This window comes from Scyliorhinus torazame, chromosome 14 (assembly GCF_047496885.1).
Source record: "Scyliorhinus torazame isolate Kashiwa2021f chromosome 14, sScyTor2.1, whole genome shotgun sequence".
Lineage (NCBI taxonomy): Eukaryota > Metazoa > Chordata > Chondrichthyes > Carcharhiniformes > Scyliorhinidae > Scyliorhinus > Scyliorhinus torazame.
The window spans coordinates 221266507-221287746 of NC_092720.1; the positions used below are offsets into that span (position 1 = coordinate 221266507).

Consider the following 21240-nt stretch of genomic DNA (forward strand, 5'->3'; position numbering starts at 1 on the left):
TCAACAGATAATACACACGAGAACACAGCATAACTCAATAAATAGCCCCCCCCCCCCCCCACCCGGCCCTCCCTACCATACCCCCACCCTCTCGGCCTCTACTTTTACTTGTTAATCCTAAACCCCCCCCTCCCTGCGCTGACGTAACTGTCCTGGAAGAAATCAATGAACGGTTTCCATCTCCGGGCGAACCCTTCCATCGACTCCCTCAAGACGAACTTCATTTTCTCCAGCCTAAGGAAATGCGCGAGGGCACTCACGCACACCCCCGGTTTCGGAGGCTCCGAGTCCCCCCACCCCTACAGGATCTGTCTCCGGGCTACCAGAGCGGCAAAGGCCAGAACGTCTGCCTCTCTCGCCCCTGGACTCCCAGGTCTTCTGACACTCCAAACTCTGCCAATTCTGGGCTCGGGGCTGCCTTCACCCTCAGTACCTCCGACATCACGTCAGCAATTCCCTGCCAAAATCCCTGCAACTTAAGCAGGCCCAAAATAGGTTTACTTGTGATCCTCGGTGTAAAGATCTCTGGGGTGATCCCTTTCAAGGGCAGATCCAGTAAACTTCTATCTTGTCTGACCTTTCTGCTCAACCTAACGGCATTTGGCAAAACTAAAAACAGACCTGGCTCCTCCCATTAATGACATCATCTGTATCCCACTAAGATGCCCCATCACCTGCTTAGCTAAGAAGGGCCTGTACTGCGCTGTAATGTTCTATGTTATAACCCCTCAAATTATCTATACCCGAGGGATTCTCTAGCAATCAAAACCCATCACCCGCTTAGCTAGGACTAACTATAATCCCTCAAATTATCTATACCCCAGGGAATCTACAGCAATCGAAACAATTTTCCATTAGCCAAAACTCTGTAAACAAGTAAACGGTTAAAATAAATAATGACCGTACATTTTATGACACCTTAATTACACCTTGAGTGTAGACACTGCCTGTATGTATTTTTAAACCAGAGATTTTAATAACATTACTGTCACAAATATAAAATAGATAACAATTTTACTTTCATCACATGTGCGCACATAATGCTCCCACAATCTAGGGAGGCTGGGAACATTTTCTAACGACTTCCTTCTTCCAGTGATGACGAAGAGAGTGATTCATCTTGTTCCAACGCTCAGTCGATGCAGCTGCATTACAACAGTGACACTGACTTGGATGAAGATCAGAAGCCGTGTGTAAAATGGGTCGAGGCCAGCCGCGAGGGCCCAGCCAATGGCAACTGTGTGAATTCCGAAACCGGGGGCGCCGCGGAGCAGCGAAGTGACAACCCGTCGCCGGCGACTGGTGGCATCGCCCCGGCAACCATTCAACCGCCGCCCAAGGCGGCCAGTCTCGTGGAGACGCTTGACCACGATGCAGGAAGGGGCTCCTCCCGGGGGCCTAGTGACCTCTTGCCTCATCTCAGTTGGGACAGTGACAGTGAGGTGGAGCTGAAGAACGACGGCCCGGCTGTACCCACCGAGACCAATTCTGGTCTCGTCGAAGGCGCTGACGTCCGAGAAGCTGGCGCCGTGGTTCGTGATCGACGCAGCAGCTTAATCCGACCAGATGAGGAGGAAGGAAGTATTAAGGCGGATGTCAGCACGCACAGCAGTGCAGGCTCTGATGGCGAAGCTAAAGGGACAGCAGGCAGTGTCAATCAGGGAGAGCTTCTGGAGGTGAACAGTGACACAGATGCTGATGATGGTGAGTGTATGAAGAGTTCTGCTTCCTGCTGCGGGTTTTAAAAACACTTAGCCGGTGCTTGATTGAATAAGCGCTCTGTTGAATGGGGCCCCTGGACGGATCCTTTGAGCTGACTTAGTTGGTCGAGTCGTTTTGAGCTTGAGTATTGCTGAAAGAAAAAAGAGGCGTATTGTCAAAGTTTTTCATCTTGCACTCATCAGACCAATTTGTAAGGATACCTACATACGGGAAACAGGGCAGCACGGTGGCGCAGTGGGTTAGCCCTGCTGCCTCACGGCGCCGAGGTCCCAGGTTCGATCCCGGCTCTGGGTCACTGTCCGTGTGGAGTTTGCACATTCTCCCTGCGTTTGCGTGAGTTTCGCCCCCACAACCCAAAGATGTGCACGGTAGGTGGATTGGCCACGCTAAATTGCCCCTTAATTGGAAAAATTGAATTGGGTACTCTTATTTTTATTTTAAAAAAGCACATATGGCCAAACAACAAATGTCCACTGTATGAGACTGTTTACTGTAGGAGGGTTAATCTGTAAGTTTGTGGATGATACAAGAATTGTTGGCAAATAGTGAGCGGGATAGTCTTAGATTACAGGAGGATATAGACAGGGTGGGCTGATCAGTGGCAAATGGAGTTCAATCCAGATCAGTGTGAGGTGATACAGTTGGGCAGGACAAACCAGGCAAGGGGAATACAGGATGACTACAGGATCCTGGGAAGCACTGAGGATCAGAGGGACCTTGCTGTGCATGTACACCCGTCCCTTAAGGTAGCAGAGCAGGTGGATACAGTGGTTAAGAAGACATTTGGTATATTTGCCTTTATTAGCTGAGGCAGAGAGTTTTAAGAGCAGGGAGGTTATGCTGGAACTGTATAAAACGTTGGTTAGGTCACAGCTAAAGTATTGTGTGTAGTTCTGGAATCCACATTCTAGGAGAGATGTGCTAGCACTGGAAAGGATGCAGAGGAGATTTACCAGGATGTTGCCTGGGCTGGAGAGTTTTAGCTATGAAGAGAGATTGGATAGACGCGAGTTGTTTTCCTAGGAGCAGACGAGACTGAGGGGGGGGGGGGGGGGACGTGATTGAGATGTATAAAATTATGAGGGGCAAGAAGAGACTTTTCCCCTTGGTAGAGGGATCAGTGACCAGGGGGCATAGATATAAGGTAAGGCGCAGGAGGTGTAGAGGGGACGTGAGGAAAAACCCGCTGACTGTAAGAGTGGTGGAGGCAGAGACCCTCAACATTTAAGAAGTATTTGGATGTGAACTTGCGATGCCAGAGCAGACGAGGATAGGGACCAAGTGCTGGGAAATGTGGTTAGAATAGTTAGGCGGTTTTGACCGGCACAGACGCTCTGGGCTGAAGGACCTTTACTGTAGGACTCTGACTCTCTAAGCGCACTCTTCTTAAACATAATTATGTTGTTCTCCCTGTCACTGGTATTCTCGCCAAATGTCCTGATGGGTTCAAGACCACAATCTTTGACAAAATGCCTAATTTTCCGATAATACTAAACGTTCTGTAGTTTGAGCGAGGGCAGGATGATTGGGCAGGCTGGCCCAATCCCTGGTCCTTACTGCCGTCCAGAAAACCCAGCATGCCAAATTGAGAGGGTCATTTCGAGAGTGAGGGGCCGGTAGTCTGGGGCTGGATTCTCCGTCCCGACTCGCCACATTTCAGTTTCACCCCGCCGGCGGGATGCTCCGTTTCGCCGGCTGGTCAGCGGGGTTTCTCCCTGTGGGGCAGCCCCACGCCGTCGGGAAACCCGGGAAAAACGGAGCATCCCACCGGCGGAGAACTCCAACCAGGCCCTCCTTCCTCTCTCCACCTCTAACACTGATCCGAGGGAGACACCAGCTGATGCTTCCTCTATCGCAGGGCAGAGAGTTGCGCGTGAATAGGAGCAAGGCAGAAGCTACAACAACCTTGGTGGGAAGGAGAGAGGAGTTTTCTGATTGAATTTGAACCGTGGTTCATGCCTATCTGCTTGGTAGAACTGCCGTAACTGCTTGTAAGGAGACGGGATAGAGAAACTGACCGTGCCCTTTCACCTCTTAACGTGCCGCACCATCCTGACCGAGGTTCAGAGCGAGCTCTTGTGGGGAATTTCAGTGGTGGGCTGATGTCTTGCTGCTCTAAGCCATAGCAAGCTAGCATATTGGTGAATTATGTCTAAGGCACTGTGTACTTTAAACCTCAGCCCGAATGAATCCAACAAGGGATTCGGGACGAAGCCAGTTACCCAGAGAGCGGTGTGAATGTGGAACCTGTTGTATATGGTGGTGGGGGGGTGTCAGTTGAGGGCCATTTGAGACAAATAGCGTAGACGCCTTGAAGAGGAAGCTGGACTTGCACTTGAGGGAGAAAGGAATAGCGAATGCGCTGATGGAGTGAGATGGATGGGTGGGAGGGGGGGGCTGGTGTTGGGTGCAAACCGATGGGCTGAATGGTCTGATGAACTCGATGAGTTGTTAGTCTGTCAATATTGGATGTCAGTGATTGTCTTAATGAGAGTGATGCTTTATATCCGAATGTAGATACGGAGGCATACGCTCTGCAGGCAACTCAGTGCTTCACGTTGAGGGTTTCCGACACCCAGGATGAGAGATCGGTGGAAGACGATTACCCACCGGACGGTCAGTGCTTTCTAGGTTTTTCTGTTCTGGTTGTTGTGTATGTGTGATCCTTGGAGCTGAGATTCCAATCTTCTTTGGCGAGGTGTTTCCAGGAGCCGGGGTCGGTCCTTGGACTCGAGATCGCTGATATTCCTTTCTCCGGCTCCCTTTCCGGGCCTCCTCTTGCCGTCGGGTGTCCTCGAAGAATTGAGTCCCTTCATTCAGGAGGTTCCTCCAAGCAGGTCTCTTCTGAGCAAGGGGCTCCCAGGCATCAACACTTCCAGTGCAATGCAAAATGAGCATTGCTCCGTCGAGAGGAATGTTGGAGGTGCCAATCCCATCGGGAAGATGTGGGGGGGCCTCCCTGGCGTCCTGGCCCATACCTATCCCTCAACCAGCGACACCAAAAAGACATTAACTGCTCATCTATCTCATTTCTGTCTGTGGCACTTTGCTGTGTGTGAATTGGCTGCTGTGTTTGCTTACACTGCAAGAGTGGCTACACGTCAAGAATTACCTTGACACAGGTAAAATACTGCGGGTTCTGGAAGTCTGAGATGTGTAAAGCAGAACAGAGTTGTTGCCGAAGCCTTTCGCCTCGGACTCATCAGGACAAATGCAAGAATACCAAGTTTCAAACTCGCTCAACAATTTGTACTACAGGACAAAAGGGTACTAATTGAATCCGAATCGCTCCAGTGCAGAAGGCCCATCCTGTTCCCACTGGCTCTCCGAATGAGCAATTCCTTGAGTGCGTTTTTCCCACCTTCTCCCCGTAACCCTACACGTTCTTCCTTTTCAGATCACAGTCGAATTCGCTTTTGATTGCTTCAATTGAAGCTGACTCCACCATGCCCTCAGCCAGTGCATTCCAGACACCAACCACTCACTGCAGGAAAAAAACTTTCCTCCCTTATTTTATCTTCTATTGGTTGGCAAATTGACTCTGGGCGAGACATTACGATGGGGGTGGGGAGGCGGAGAGGGTGGGGTGGGGTAGAAAATGCTGGAAATACTCAGCAGACGAGGCAGCATCTGGAGAGCGAGCGAGAAACAGAGCGATAAACAGAGTTTACATTTCAGGACTATGTCCTTTTATTTCAAGAAGTACCTCAAAGCGCTCTGCAGCTGTTGCATTGAGGTGGAAGGGTGCTGGGAGAATTGGGGACAATGGAAGGAGCTGGCTCATTTAAAACAACCTCTGGATATCGTCAAGGCTTTAATTGAGCTACTTTTGAAGTGAAAATTGCCTTTTTGAGGACCCCACCCTGGCCCCTACTCACTGCGGCCCTCATTCACTGTCGCTCCCCGACCCCCACTCTGTCACCACCACCCCCAGCTCCCCACTCTCTGTGGGCCCCCCCCCCCCACCCGTTCTCCCTTCCGCAGCTGGCATTGGGGCAGGTGCCAACACTGAGGAAGAACCAGTGCAGCTGTTCAAATGTCAGTCGTCCAGTTTCAACAAAGAGCCTTCCAGGGGTGAAGAAGACATTTGCGCTGTTCAGAAACATGCCTCCGAGAAAATACATCTCGGCTGCACCTGTGCCATACTTGTCACTTCAGATAATAGATTCAGAAAGAAATAGCAACCAACGGTGAGTCCAACAGGAGGGAGGTTTAGCTCGAAGCCTTCTCCTGATCAAAAGAAAGACTTGCATTTATATAGCGCCAATCTTAACCTCCGAGCGTCCCACAGCGTTCTTGCAGCCAGCAGCATCTATCCGGAGTGGCTCCTGAGCCCATAATCTTTTGATGTAGCAGAGCGTGCCACCAATAGCACAGTTTGTACGGAATTTGACAAAATCACATCCTGTCTCCCCGTCACTCTCTCTGGTCATTAACAGCCTGCTAAATCACCTCCTCACTACGACAGGACTGCCTAAGCATTAGTAAAAAAACGTGATGGTGTCAAGACAGCTAAACGGGATAACGACCCGGGAAGTGAGTGAAGGAAAGCAGAAAAAAGCAACAATAGAAAGAAGGAAAGTAGTTCAACTTATTCTCAAGTTCAGCATTCCTTTGGCTCAAGGTGCGGTGTCTCCATCAAGTCACCGAAGATCTCTTCACCCCCTTCTTCATACTTGCACTGCCTCAGGCCTGAAGGTCAGAAGCACAAATATACCCGGATTGACTGACCTCCACCAAATTTGGCATGTCAACCTTGTGATTCCCTCTGCGGGGTCGCAGGGTCAAGTCCTCTTACTGTAGAGAGGCACGGTGGCGCAATGGATAGCGTAGGGACTGCGGCGCTGAGGACCCGGGTTCGAATCCCGGCCCTGGGTCACTGTCCGTGTGGAGTTTGCACATTCTCCCCGTGTTGGCGTGGGTTTCACCCACACAACCCAAAGATGTGCAGGCTAGGTGGATTGGCCACGCTAAATTGCCCGTTAATCGGAAAAACTCTAAATTTATATGAAAAACAAAGTCCTCTTACTCTGCATCATCACTCTGGAGGCTGAGGAATCCCAGAGTCCTCCATGACCAATAGGCTGGTAAACGTACTATCCTTCCTCGACCTTTCGCTGCTTGTCCACAGTGCCTGTAGAAAGGAGTTTATAAGTGTTTTTTTTTTTTTTAGTTTTGATTTCTTAACATTGTGATTGTCGCCTCATTCGTCCGTTTTTCCCCCTCCCCCAGCCTTGTCACCTCCTGCTCCTTGTCCCTCTCCCAGCCTCTTTCCCATTCTTGACCAGTTCCCGCATTGTTAGATATGTTCTACCCAGGATGTCATTGTCTGCAATGGTACTGGATTGCTCCTTCCCCTACAACCCTCGCCTGCCACATCCTGATCACAGTATTCCGTTTCGTTCCTCCGCTGCTCATTGACATTCCTTTGCACAAATATTCTATGAATCAAAGATTTTCTCCAAAACCCCGAACCTCTCCGACCAGGTCCTCCAGCCCTGGCCATGGGTCGCCCACCTTTGCAGTTGTGCTCCTGGTGCTTTGTCCCTCTTTGTGGCGATGATGACAGAATGAGCCTCTCCTCCTGCTCCCATCTCTTCGTATCCCTTGGCATTGTCCAGCTGGGGCACATGTACAAGAATCACTTCTCCTTCGGACCCCAAGGTGTAGCCTTTTGGTCCCCTGTTACGTTCTGCTTTACACATCCCTCCTACAAGATCATCACCCACGAACCTTTGGCCACCCTCCCTCTGCATTCTGCTGACATCCAGCTCTTTACTCCTCCAATGTCAAGTAGCTGTAGATTCCCCCATTCAGACATTGAGAAGACTGGTTATTTGACTAGTTGACCATCAGGTCAATATCAAACATTCTGTTGTCTTTGAGGGGATGTGGTGGCAGTGTTGGCTGGCCCAGCCTTGTTGCCCTTTCCTAATTGCCCCTTGAACTGAGTGGTTTGCCAGACCAAGAGGGCAATCCTTGTTCACGATTCTCTTAAGGTTAACGTGCAGGTTCAGTCGGCAGTTAGGAAGTCGAATGCAATGTTAGCATTCATGTCGAGAGGGCTAGAATACAAGAGCAGGTATGTACTTCTGAGGCTGTATAAGGCTTTGGTCAGACCCCATTTGGAGTATTGTGAGCAGTTTTGGGGCCTGGTATCTAAGGAAGGATGCGCTGAACTTGGAAAGGATCCAGAGGAGGTTCACAAGAATGATCCCTGGAATGAAGAGCTTGTCGTATGAGGAACGGTTGAGGACTCTGGGTCTGTACTCGTTGGTGTTTAGAAGGATGAGGGGGGAAGTCTTATTGAAACTTACAGGATACTGCGAGGCCTGGATCGAGTGGACGTGGAGAGAATGTTTCTACTAGTAGGAAAACTAGAAGCAGAGGACACCATCTCAGACTAAAGGGACGATCCTTTAAAACAGAGATGAGGAGGACTTTCTTCAGCCAGAGGGTGGTGAATCTGTGGAACTCTTTGCCGCAGAAGGCTGTGGAGGCCAAATCACCGAGTGTCTTTAAGACAGAGATAGATAGGTTCTTGATTAATAAGGGGATCAGGGGTTATGGGGAGAAGGCAGGAGAATGGGGGGTGAAAACATATCAGCCATGATTGAATGGCGGAGCAGACTCGATGGGACGAGTGGCCTAATTCTGCTTCTATGTCTTATGGTTTTATTTAAGAGTCACGCACATTGCTGTGGTTCTGGAGTCACGTGTAGGCCAGACCAGGTAAGGATGGCAGATTTCCTTCCCTGAAGGACATTAGAGGACCAGATGGATTTTTACAACAATCGACGATAGTTTCCTGGTCATCGTTACCGAGACTAGTTTTATGAACTGGATTTAAATTCCGCCAGCTGCCATTAGTGGGATTTGCACCCTGAGCCTCTGGATTACCAGTCCAGTCACATTACCACTATCTTCCTACACCAGAGGGGACAATATAGAAAGAGGCCTTTTGGCTGTGAGTTCCTGCTGCCTCTTTGCAATAGCAGATCAGCTGGTCCAACTCCGCAACATAGAAAATAGCAACGCAGAGAAGCCGTTTGGCCTTTGGAGCCTGATTTGCCATTCATCATCATCGTAGCTGATCTTCCAACTCGGTAACCTGTTCCTGCCTCCCCTCCCCCATAGGGCGGCACGGTTGCACAGTGGTTAGCACTGTTGCTTCACAGCGCCAGGCTCCCAGGTTCGATTCCCGGCTTGGGTCGCTATGCGGAGTCTGTCTTTCCTCCGGGTGCTCCGGTTTCCTCCCACAGTCCAAAGATGTGCAGGTTAGGTGGATTGGCCATGTTAAACTGCCCTTAGTGTCCAAAAGATTAGGTGGGGCTATTGGGTTACAGGGATAGGGTAGAGGTGTGGGCTTAAGTAGGGTGCTCTATCCTAGGGACGGTGCAGACTCGATGGGCCGAATGGCCACCTTCTGCACTGTAAATTCTAAGATTGTATGATTCTAAGATTGTATGTCCTTTGATACCCGCCCATTCCTGGTGTTAACCTGGTAAACCTTCTCTGAACTGCCCCTAACTCATTTACATCTTTCCTTAAATGAGGAGACCAATACTGTGCACAATACTCCAGATGTGGTCTCACCAATGTCCTGTACAACTGAAACATAACCTCCCTACATTTGTAATCAATTCCCCCTCATAATGAACAATAACGTCCTATTAGCTTTCCTAATTACTTGCTGTACCTCTATACCAACCTTTTGTGATTCATGCACTAGGCCACCCAGATCCCTCTGCACCTCCGAGCTCTGCAATCTCTCTCCATTTAGATAATAAGCTCTTTATTCTTCCTGCCAAAGTGAACATTCTCCCATTTCATACCTCATTGGCCCAATTTCTTTACCCACTCACTTAACCTACCCATGTCCCTATCGATGTCCTTGCGTCCTCGTCACTAAACTGGAGTGTCGGGCGGGACTATGTCTCTGGAAAGGAACCTGAACCCACAGCTCTCTGGTTCAGGGCGGAGCACGATTACCACAGCTAATACCTCTAAAGTCAATCGGCTTAGCTTCGAACGGGCATGTGTTATGTGCCAGGGTTTTAAAAACTCCAATGTGTATTATGGAGTTCACCTGACCTGTAACGTTTTGTTGCATTTGGCCAGGGTGAGCACAAGAGACTTCACTTGAGGTGTGATTCAACAGTCTTCCGAGACACTTTAAACAAACTAGCTTTATTCTAAGAACTTAGTTAAACACACAGCAAGAGTTTTTATCGATTACAAACATAAAGACACCCCACACAGCTACAGTAATCTATGTATAACCCTTAATGAATTCCCCCTTAACTGTTCCAATTCAAAAACAAAATCCCATAAACCAAAACCCCCTTTTTAAGGGCGTGGCCCAGCACTCTGCATTCTCACTTGAATAAGACTGGCTTTTCCTGAGATTCTGACCCCCTCTCACCAGCTGGTGAAAACACTTCCAGAAAGCAAATGATACCTTAAAAGCCTCCACCAAAGTGACTTTAACCGGAATAGATATTTAAAATGAAATTGGAGAGAGACAACAGGCCAAAACACTTCTTTCGCCTGCCTGAGTCCACATCAGTCAAATCAAAAAGAACCAAAAACCTCGCAACAGCCACATCCCAGCTCCACCCACACAATGACATCACTTAAGCCATGTGATAAGACAATCTTTCTTAAAGGGACACTCACGCAGTACATGGAACCCCGAACTTCCACTGTCGTGGAAGGCTTTCCCTCGTGCCGTGAGTAACCAAGGTGATTTGGCCTGTGGACTGAGTCGGATCCTGCGTCTGCTCTGTTCCCCCATAGGTGACACTGCGGCAGCAGAGGAGGCCACCCAGCTCTTCATCTCTGAGTCTCCGAGGTTTGACAAGGGCACCTGTAAAGGTAAGATTCAGCCCAATGGGCCCGCCGTGAAGCTTGTGACTTTGAGCTGGAGCTCGGGGTGGGCAGGAATTTGGAGGCCACGACCCGATCAGCTCTGATCTTATAGAATGACTGGAGGGGCTGAATGGCCCACTACTCCTAATTTGTATGTTCACACGTTTTCAGTGTCCGAACTGGGCCCAGCTACAAATATATCCTGTTGCTCGCAGAGAGTTTCTGTGGGGTCGGAAGCATGCAGAAATGTGGGACATAATCTAGTCCCCCTTCAGGGTCTGAATGTTCAATTCACACCAGATTTTAGGAACACGATAGACACGTGCAGCTCAAACGGATGCGGCACTGCAGTACCACAGAGTAATTTCCAGCCACCGGTTTCACATCGAGTACTTAGAACATCGAACAGTACAGCACAGTACAGGCCCTTCGGCCCCCGATGTTGTGCCGGCCATTTATCCTCCTCTAAAATCAACCTAACCTCCACCCCTTCAATTTACTGCTGTCCATGTGCCTGTCCAAGAGTCGCTTAAATGTCCCTAATGACTCTGACTCCACCACCTCTGCTGGCAGTGCATTCCACACAACCATCACTCTGTGTAAAGAACCTCTGACATCTCCCCTATACCTTCCTCCAATCACCTTAAAATTATGTCCCCTCGTGACAGCCATTTCCGCCTGGGGAAAAGTCTCTGGCTATCCACTCTATCCATGCCTCTCATCACCTTGTACACCTCTATCAAGTCACCTCTCTGCCTTCTTCGCTCCAGTGAGAAAAGCCCTAGCTCCCTCAACCTTTCTTCATAAGACATGTCCTCCAGTCCAGGCAGCATCCTGGTAAATCTCCTCTGTACCCTCTCCAAAGCATCCACATCCTTCCTATAATGAGGCGACCAGAACTGGACACAATATTCCAAGTGTGGTCTAACCAGGGTTTTATAAAGCTGCAGCAAAACCTCGCGGCTCTTAAACTCAGTCCCCCTGTTAATGGAATCCAACCCACCATATGTCTTCTTAACAACCCTATCAACTTGGGTGGCAACTATGTACATGCTAACCACTTGCACCACCGTGCTGCCCTTTATTTATTTAGTTAAAAGAATTTAGAGTACCCAATTCATTTTTTCCAATTAAGGAGCAATTTAGCGTGGCCAATCCACCTAGCCTGCACATCTTTGGGTGGTGAGAGGGCAGTACGGTGGCACAGTGGGTTAACCCTGTTGCCTCATGGCGCCGAGGTCCCAGGTTCGATCCCGGCTCTGCGTCACTGTCCGTGCGGAGTTTGCACATTCTCCCCGTGTCTGCGTGGGTCTCGCCCCCACAACCCAAAGATGTGCAGAGTGTGGATTGGCCACGCTAAATTGCCCCTTAGTTGGAAAAAATGAATTGGGTACTCTAAATTTATTTTTTTTAAAAAAATCTTTGGGTTGTGGGGGCGAAACCCACGCAAACACTGGGAGAATGTGCAAATTCCACACGGACAGTGACCCAGAGCCGGAATCGAACCTGGGACCTCGGTGCCGTGAGGCAGCAGTGCTAACCCACTGCGCCACCATGCTGCCCTAGTACTGTTCGAATCTGACTGTCGATCTGTTACCCCCAGTCCCTTACCTCTCTCTATCTGGGAGGCAGTGGTAATGCCACTGTGGGGCTGGTACTCCAGAAGCCCAGACTGCAGGGAAACGGGTTCAAATCACACCCCGGTGGAATTTAAATTCTATTCTTAAAATTTGGAACTGAAAGCAGGTTTCAATGAGGTTGTGAAATTCTCATTTAAAAACCCATCTGGTTCACTAAAGTCCCTTTAGGGAAGGAAATCTGCCGTCCTTACCCGGTCACTGTCTGTGCGGAGTCTGCACGTCCTCCCCGTGTCTGCGTGGGTTTCCTCCCACAGTCCAAAATGTGCAGGTTAGACGGATCGGCCGTGCTAATGCCCAAAAGGTTAGGTGGGGTTATGGTGATAGGGGTGGGGATTGGGCCGAGGTGAGGGTGCTCTATCAGGGCAAGGGCCGGTGCAGGTGCAATGGACCGAATGTCTGCCTCCTGCACTGTAGGGATTCTCTGATACTTCTATGATGTGACTCCAGACCCCACAGCAATGTGGCTGACTCTTAAGTGCCCCTCTGAAATGACCAAGCATGCCACTCAGGTCAAGGGCATTTAAGGATGGGCAGAATATGCTGGTGCTTGCCCACGTCTCATCAAATCATCATCTAAAAAAATGTTTCCCATCTTGCGGGAAGGAAAAATAGCTTTCTATTTATTCAGCTTCTTTCTGGGCATCGCAAAATACTCGCGCCCTCCATAAAGTATTTTTTAAATGATTGGGATGTGGGAGCCAGGGCTGACGGTTTGCTCCGAGCAAAGCCCCAGCAAGCAGCAATGAGACAAGGAGCAGAGAATCTGATTTTAGTGATGTTGGCTGAGGGATAAATATTGGCTGTGATGGCGAGACGGACACCCCTGTTCTGCTTTGAAGCTGTGCAAAGCGACCCTCTACCTCCACTTTAAAGGGCTGGTGGGACCTTGGGTTTAATGTCTAATTCGGGAATCAGCTCGCCCGACAGTGCAGCACACCCTCGGTCCCTGACACTGGTCATAGAATCTCTACAGTGCAGAAGTTGGCCATTCGGCCCATCGAGGTAGCACCGGCCCTTCGAATGATCACTCTACCCATTTGCAACTGTCCACCCTGCCCTATCCTCGTAAATCCATAACCTCACCTACACATCACTGACGTGGAGATGCCGGCGTTGGACTGGGGTGGATACAGTAAGAAGTCTGACAACACCAGGTCCAACAGGTTCATTTAGAGTCACTAGCTTTCAGTGTATAGCTCCTTCGTCAGGTGAGTGAAGACTTAGGTTACGGACTTCCGGTTGCGGCTATGCAGAGCTAAGTCGCACGTTCGGCAGCTCCCGACAGAAACTTTTGGGCTCTTTTTAGGGCCCCCAGCAGCATTTGTTCGACGGTTCCCAGTGTGGGAAGGTGACAGTAACATTTCCCCGGCACTGTATGGATTGGACCAGGAGTGGAGAGGTGAAAAAAGTAGCTTTGGAGCAGCGAAAAGTGCGAGGGAGGAAAATCAAGATGGCGGCGGGTGGAGACCAGGCAGCGTGGGCGCAGTGGTCGCAGGAACAGCAGGTGTTTCTCCAGCGCTGCTTCACGGGATTGAAGGGAGAGCTGTTGGAGCCGATGAAGGCTTCGAAAGACGAGCTGCTCGAGACCCAGAAGGCCCAAGGGGCAGTGATCCGGGACGTGCGGCAAAAGGCCTCGGAGAACGAGGACGAGATCTTGGGCCTGGCGGTGAAGGTAGAGGCGCACGAGGCGATGCATAAGAAATGGCAGGAGAAGTTCGAGGACATGGAGAACCGGCCGAGGAGGAAGAACCTGCGGATTCTGGGTCTCCCGGAGGGAGTGGAGGGGTCGGATGTTGGAGCATACGTGGTCACAATGTTGAACACGTTGATGGGCGCGGGGGCCTTCCCGGGGCCCCTGGAGCTGGAGGGGGCCCAAGACCAACGAGCCGCCGCGGGCGGTGCTGGTGTGGTTGCACCGCTTCGTGGACAGGGAGCGTGTCCTAAGGTGGGCAAAGAAGGAGCGGAGCAGCAGGTGGGAGAATGCAGAGGTCCAGATATACCAGGACTGGAGCGCGGAGGTGGCCAGGAAGAGGGCCGGGTACAATCGGGCTAAGGTGGCTCTGCATCGGAAGGGGGTGAAATTTGGAATGCTGCAGCCGGCGTGACTGTGGGTCACTTTCAAGGACCACCACCACTACTTTGAGAAGCCGGGGGAGGTGTGGACCTTTATCCAGGCCGAAAAGTTGGAGGGGCTGTCGGGAGGGGATTGATGTGATTGTTGTGTTTTGGGGGGATGTTCTGTTCTGTTTGGTACTGTTTTCTTTTTGGGTGCTGGGTGGGGTAGGGTGAAATGGTTCGTAGCGGGGGTTTGGTGAGAGTGTGGGTGTCGGTGGTTGGAGGAGGGGGCCCCATTTGGGGGAAGGGGAGAGGAGAGGCCCGAGGTGGGGGAGCTGGGATCAGGCCGCGAAAGGGAGCTGCGCCTGAGGGGGCGGGGCCGGCTTGGTGGAAAGTGCGGGTTTTTCTCCCGCCCTAGGGAAGGAAGGGGGTGGGGTCAGGGGGGAGGGGTGGTGCTGGAGAGGAGCGCCCACTGATGGCCAGGAGGAGGGGGGGGGGGCGGGATTCTCACACTGGGGGAGTCGATGGAGTGGCGGGAGCGGCCGGGGTCAGCAGGAGTCAGCTGACTTACTGGAGTGCTATGGGGGGAGCAACGCAGCTGGGGAGGGGGAGGGACTGGGTTGCTGCTGCATTGGCCAAAGGGGAGCTGAAGCCTGAAGAGAGAGTCGGGGCGGGGGTCTGCCGCTGGGGGGAACGGAGAGTGCGGGAGGCGCGGGCACACGGCTGGCCTGGAAAGGGAGATGGCTAATCGGCGTGGGGGGGGGGGGCAAGCCCCCTGATCTGACTGATAACTTGGAATGTGAGAGGCCTGAACGGGCCGGTCAAGAGGGCCCGGGTGTTCGTGCACCTGAAGGGACTGAAGGCACATGTGGTCATGCTCCAGGAGACGCATTTGAGGGTAGCAGACCAGGTTAGGCTGAGAAAGGGGTGGGTAGGGCAGGTTTTCTACTCTGGGTTGGACGCAATGAATCGAGGGGTGACTATTTTGGTGGGGAAGCGGGTGTCGTTTGAGGCGCTGAGCATCGTGGCAGACAATGGAGGTAGGTACGTGATGGTGAGTGGTAAGCTGCAGGGGGTGTGGGTGGTCTTGGTTAATGTGTATGCCCCGGGCAGCACGGTAGCATTGTGGGATAGCACAATTGCTTCACAGCTCCAGGGTCCCAGGTTCGATTCCGGCTTGGGTCACTGTCTGTGCGGAGTCTGCACATCCTCCCAGTGTGTGCGTGGGTTTCCTCCGGGTGCTCCGGTTTCCTCCCACAGCCCAAAGATGTGCAGGTTAGGTGGATTGGCCATGATAAATTGCCCTTAGTGTTCAAAATTGCCCTTAGTGTTGGGTGCGGTTACTGGGCTATAGGGATAGGGTGGAGGTATGGACCTTGGGTAGGGTGCTCTTTCCAGGAGCCGGTGCAGACTCGATGGGCCGAATGGCCTCCTTCTACACTGTAAATTCTATGAAATGTTGGGCCGGATTCCGGACCTGGAGGCAAGGAGCTTGATAATGGGGGGGGGACTTTAATACGGTATTGGATCCAGCATTGGACCGCTCCAGGTCCAGGACGGGGTAAGAGGCCGGCGGCGGCCAAGGTGCTGAGGGGGTTTATGGACCAGATGGGAGGAGTGGACCCAAGGAGGTTTGTTAGGCCGGGGGCCAGGGAGTTCTCTTTCATTTCCCACGTCCATAAAGTCTACTCCTGGATTGACTTCTTCGTTTTGAGCAGGGCGCTGATCCCGAGGGTGGAGGACACTGAGTATTCGACCATAGCCATCTCAGACCATGCCCCGCACTGGGTGGAGCTCGAGCTAGGGGAGGAGAGGGACCAGCGCCCGCTGTGGCGCCTGGAGATGGGTTTGCTGGCGGATGAGGAGGTGAGCGGGCGGATCCGAGGGTGCAATGAAAGATACCTAGAGGTGAACGATAATGGGGAGGTGCAGGTAGGGGTGGTCTGGGAGGCTCTGAAGGCGGTGATTTGGGGAGAGCTAATCTCCACTAGGGCCCACAAGTTGGGGTAGGAGAGAGAGGGAGAGGTTGGTGGGGGAGATTTTAAGGGTAGATAGGAGGTATGCAGAGGTCCCCGAGGAGGGACTACTCAAGGAGCGACGAAGCCTCCAGGCCGAGTTCGACCTGTTGACTACCAAGGAGGCGGAGGTGCAGCGGAAGAAGGCGCAAGGGGCGGTATATGAATACGGGGAGAAGGCTAGCCGGATGTTGGCACACCAGCTTCGGAGGCGGCGAAGGGGATTGGGGGAGTTAGGGATAAAGGGGGGAACACGATGCGGAGCGCGGTGGGAATAAATGGGGTATTTAGAGACTTCTATGAGGGGCTGTATAGGTCTGAGCCCCCGACGGGGAGGGGGGATGTGTCGTTTTCTGGACCGGCTGAGGTTCCCGAGGGTAGAGGAGGGGCAGATGGCTGGTCTTGGGGCACCGGTAGGGCTGGAGGAGCTGACTAAGGGGCTGGGGAGTATGCAGGCGGGGAAGGCACCGGGGCCAGATGGATTCCCGGTGGAATTTTACAGGAAGTATATGGACCTGTGAGGACTTTCAATGAGGCGAGGGAGGGGGGAGCCCTACCCCCGACTATGTCCAGGGCGCTGATCTTGAAGTGGGGCAAGGACCCTTTACAGTGTGGGTCGAAGAGGCCAATCTCGCTCCTCAACGTGGATGCGAAGCTGTTAGTGAAGGTGTTGGCTACCAGAATTGAGGACTGTGTTCCGGGGGTGATCCACGAGGGCCAGACGGGTTTCGTGAAGGGAAGGCAGCTAAACACCAATGTGCGGAGGCTCCTAAATGTAATCATGATGCCTGCAGTGGAGGAGGAAGCGGAGATAGTGGAGGCTATGGATGCGGAGAAGGCCTTCAATAGGATGGAGTTGGGGTATCTGTGGGAAATGTTGAGGAGGTTCGGGTTCGGGGAGTGGTTCGTTAGTTGGGTTAGGTTACTGTACGAAGCCCCGGTGGGGAGGAACACCGGGTATCGCTGTATGCAGACAACCTGTGACTGTATGTGGCGGACCCAGTGGGGGGGATACCGGAGGTGATGCAGATCCTCATGGAGTTTGGAGACTTTTCCGGGTATAAGCTCAACATGGGGAAGAGTGAGCTCTTCATGGTACAACCAGGGGACCAAGGAAGGGGGATAGACGAGCTTCTACTGAAGAGGGCGGAAGGGAGTTTTCGGTACCTAGGGATCCAGGTGGCCAGGAGCTGGGGGGCCCTGCACAAGCTCAACTTGACGCAGATGGAGGAGGAGTTTAAAAGGTGGGATATGTTGCCACTCTCCCTGGCGGGTAGGGTACAGTCGGTGAAGATGACGGTGCTCCCGAGGTTCCTTTTTATATTCTAGTGCCTATCCACCCTGATCCCCAAGGCCTTTTTTAAGCAGGTCAGCAGGAGCATCATGGGGTTTGTATGGGCGAAAAAGACCCCGAGGGTGAGAAGGGTGTTTCTGGAACGGAGCAGGGACATTAGGGTTGCCTAATCTGTGTGGGTACTACTGGGCTGCCAATGTGGCGATGATACGCAAGTGGGTAATGGAGGGGGCGGCGTGGAGATGGCGTCCTGTGCGGGCACGAGCCTGAGAGCACTGGTGACGGCGCTGCTGCCGCTCCCGCCGACAAGGTACACCACGAGTCCAGTGGTGGCGGCGACCCTCCAAATTTGGGGGCAGTGGAGACGCCGCAGGGGGGAGGCAGAGGCTTCGGTGTGGTCCCCGATCCGAGAGAACCATCGGTTTGTCCCGGGGAGGATGGATGAGGGGTTCCTGAGCTGGCACAGGGCAGGTATTAGAAGAATGGGGGACCTGTTTATAGATGGGACGTTTGCGAGCCTTGGGGCGTTGGAGGAAACATTCGGGCTCCCCCCCTGGAAATGCCTTCAGGTACATGCAGGTAAGGGCGTTTATAAGACGGCAGGTGAGGGGATTTCCGCTGCTGCCAGCACGTAGGATCCAGGATAGGGTGCTCTCAGGGGTGTGGGTTGGAAAAGGCAAGGTCTCGGCGATCTACCAGGAGATGCAGGAGGAGGAGGCCTCGGTGGAGGAGCTGAAAGGTAAATGGGAGGAGTAGCTGGGGGAGGAGATAGACGAGGGTACGTGGGCGGACGCCCTGGGTAGGGTAAATTCCTCCTGTTCTTGCGCCAGGCTTAGCCTGATACAATTTAAGGTTCTGCACAGGGCGCACATGACTGGGGCACGGCTGAGTCGTTTTTTTGGAGTGGAGGACCGGTGTGTGAGGTGTTCGGGGAGCCCAGCAAATCATGCCCACATGTTCTGGGCGTGCCCAGCGCTGGATGGGTTCTGGAGGGACGTTGCGAGGACGGTGTCTAAGGTGGTAAACACCCGGGTTAAGCAGAGTTGGGGGCTCGCACTATTTGGGGTATCGGACGAGCCGGGAGTGCAGGAGGCGAAAGAGGCCGGTATTCTGGCCTTTGCGTCCCTGGTAGCCCGGCGGAGGATTCTGCTCCAGTGGAAGGAGGCGAGGCCCCCAAGCGTGGAATCCTGGATCAGCGACATGGCAGGGTTCATTAAATTGGAGAGGGTAAAATTTGCCTTAAGAGGATCTGTGCAAGGGTTCTTCAGGCGGTGGCAACCGTTCCTAGACTTTCTAGCGGGGCGTTAGGAGGTGGTCAGCAGCAGCAGCAACCCGAGGGTGGGGGGGTACTTTGTGTTTACTACTGTGTTTATTATCGTTTAATGTGGGGGCTTGTATATTGGGGGAATATGTGACATAGCTATAAGATGTTTATTTATGTGTTCTTTGTTTTTTCTTCTGTAGGGAGTTGTTGAAAATATGTAAGAAATTTGAATAAAAATATTTTTTAAAAAAAAAGAGGTAAGTTACAGAAACACGGCATATATAAAACCAATGATGCAAGATGATACTTTGAATGAGAGTCTTTGCAGGTAATTACGTCTTTACAGGTCCGGATGGTGTGACTGGAGAGAGGACCTGCAAAGACTCGCATTCAAAGTATCATCTTGCATCATTGGCTTTGTCTATATATGCTGTTTCTGGAACCAAAGGAACTAGGCTCTGAAAGATGGTGACTCCAAACAAATCTGTTGGACTTTAACCTGGTGTTGTAAGACTTCTGACTGTACACGTCCCTGGATACTAACGGGCAATTTATCATGGTCAGTCCAGCTACCCCGCACATCTTTGGACTTGTGGGAGGAAACCGGAGCACCCGGAGGAAACCCACGCAGACACGGGGAGAACGTGCAGACTCCGCAAAGACCGTGACCCAAGCCGGGAATCGAACCCGGGTCCCTGGCTCTGAGAGGCAACAGTGCTAACCACAGTGCCTCCTTGCTGCCTCAAGTGTCTAGATTACATTCTCGAGTATCCAGATTGGGACTTTTGTACCCTGGTCTTGTTTGGTTGAGATGTCAGACCAGGCTGACACCTGGACGTAGCTGGGTTATAGAGTGAGCAGGGAGCACGGAGGCTGCTGGTATGGGAACCATTGTACTCTTGTCTTTTATACGCCGAGCTGTAAGTGACGCCTGCAAAACTGTTCTCCCACAGGTAACACTGCATCAGTGAGCAACGCCGAGGAAGAGGCCACGCAGCTCTTCACCTTGGAGTCTCCGGCATTCGGCCAGAACGCTTTCAAAAGTAAGATTCAGACACGTGTGTCCGTGAGCTGGGAGATGCTCCCCTGTCGGGACAGGGACCTGGTGTATTACTTGGGGGAGAGACATCCAGATGTTTCTGTGGGTTCTGCCTCACATGAAATGATTGTGGTTGACAATCCAGTTTCCCCCGGGTGTAACCTTCAGAACCCGGGTTCTGTAATTCAACATCAAGCCGGCAGTTTGAGATGTGAGACCAGTGTAGGATAAACGGAAATAGCCCGGCTGTATTCCAGAGTATTTATAGTGTAGCAACAGGTCGTTCAGCCCTAGAGATCATGCAGGCCCCTCAATCTCCTACCCCTCTGCATCTAACCTCATCAAAATATACTTATCTGTTGAGTACATATGTAGCGGGGCCAAAATGTAATAATAATACTCTTTATTGTCGCAAGTAGGCTTACATTAACACCGCAGTGAAGTTGCTGTGAAAGTTACTAGTCGCCACACTCCGACGCCTGTTCGGGTACACAGAGGGAGAATTCAGAATGTCCAATTCACCTAACAGCACGTCTTTCGGGACTTGTGGGAGGAAACCGGAGCACCCGGAGGAAACCCACGCAGACACGGGGAGAATGTGCAGACTCCACACAGACTGTGACCCAAGCCGGGAATCGAACCTGGGACCCAGGCGCTGCGAGGCAGCAGTGCTAACCACTGTGCTACTGTGACGCTCTCTAATTTTTACCTGAGTGCTGTTTTATGATTTTCACGGGCCTGAATCGCTCTCTTTCACACTGGCTCCTGCTCCCCCTGGTGCTCTCCCAAACACGCTCTCGCTTCTCTCTCTCATTCTGGCACTCTCTCTGGGGGAAAAAAGGAGCTGCCTTCTACCAACGTTTTGTAGATCGCCAGAACAGCGACTGACTGGAGGTGGTAATCTTTATTAGTCGGATCCCTGTTCAATTTGCTTCCTGTTGCCCAGGGTCAGCTTTGGCTCGCTCCGTGGTAAACCTGGCAACGCTGCCGAGATTGTCGGGGTTTTTTTCCCGAAGTTACGCAGCAATTTCTATAACGAAAACAAACCTTTATTTAAAACACAATGTATGCAATCAGGAACGAATGCAGCACAGAAGGCGATAGTTTGGCCCTGCGTGCCTGTTTTAAAAAGTTCCTCCATGGGGATGTGGGCGTCGCTGGGCTGGGCCAACATGTGTTGCCCATCCCTAATTGCCCTTTGAACTGAGTACGGCTCAGCCATTTCTAAGGGCTGTTAAGCGTCAACCACATTGCTGTGGGGGTCTGGAGTCGCGTGTAGGCCAGACCGGGTAAAGGACGGCAGATTTCCTTCCTGAAAGGACATTAGTGAACCAGATGGG

At 51.9% G+C, this 21240-nt stretch overlaps 1 protein-coding gene across 1 annotated transcript in view; it reads left to right on the forward strand.

The window, feature by feature from the left end:
* Positions 1–21240, forward strand: part of mdc1 (mediator of DNA damage checkpoint 1) — a 57922-nt gene that overhangs the window by 13882 nt on the left and 22800 nt on the right. Inside the window, 4 exon segments of the mRNA XM_072473341.1 lie at positions 1097–1704; positions 4240–4338; positions 10522–10599; positions 19815–19904. Coding sequence (XP_072329442.1) covers positions 1097–1704; positions 4240–4338; positions 10522–10599; positions 19815–19904 — 875 coding nt within the window.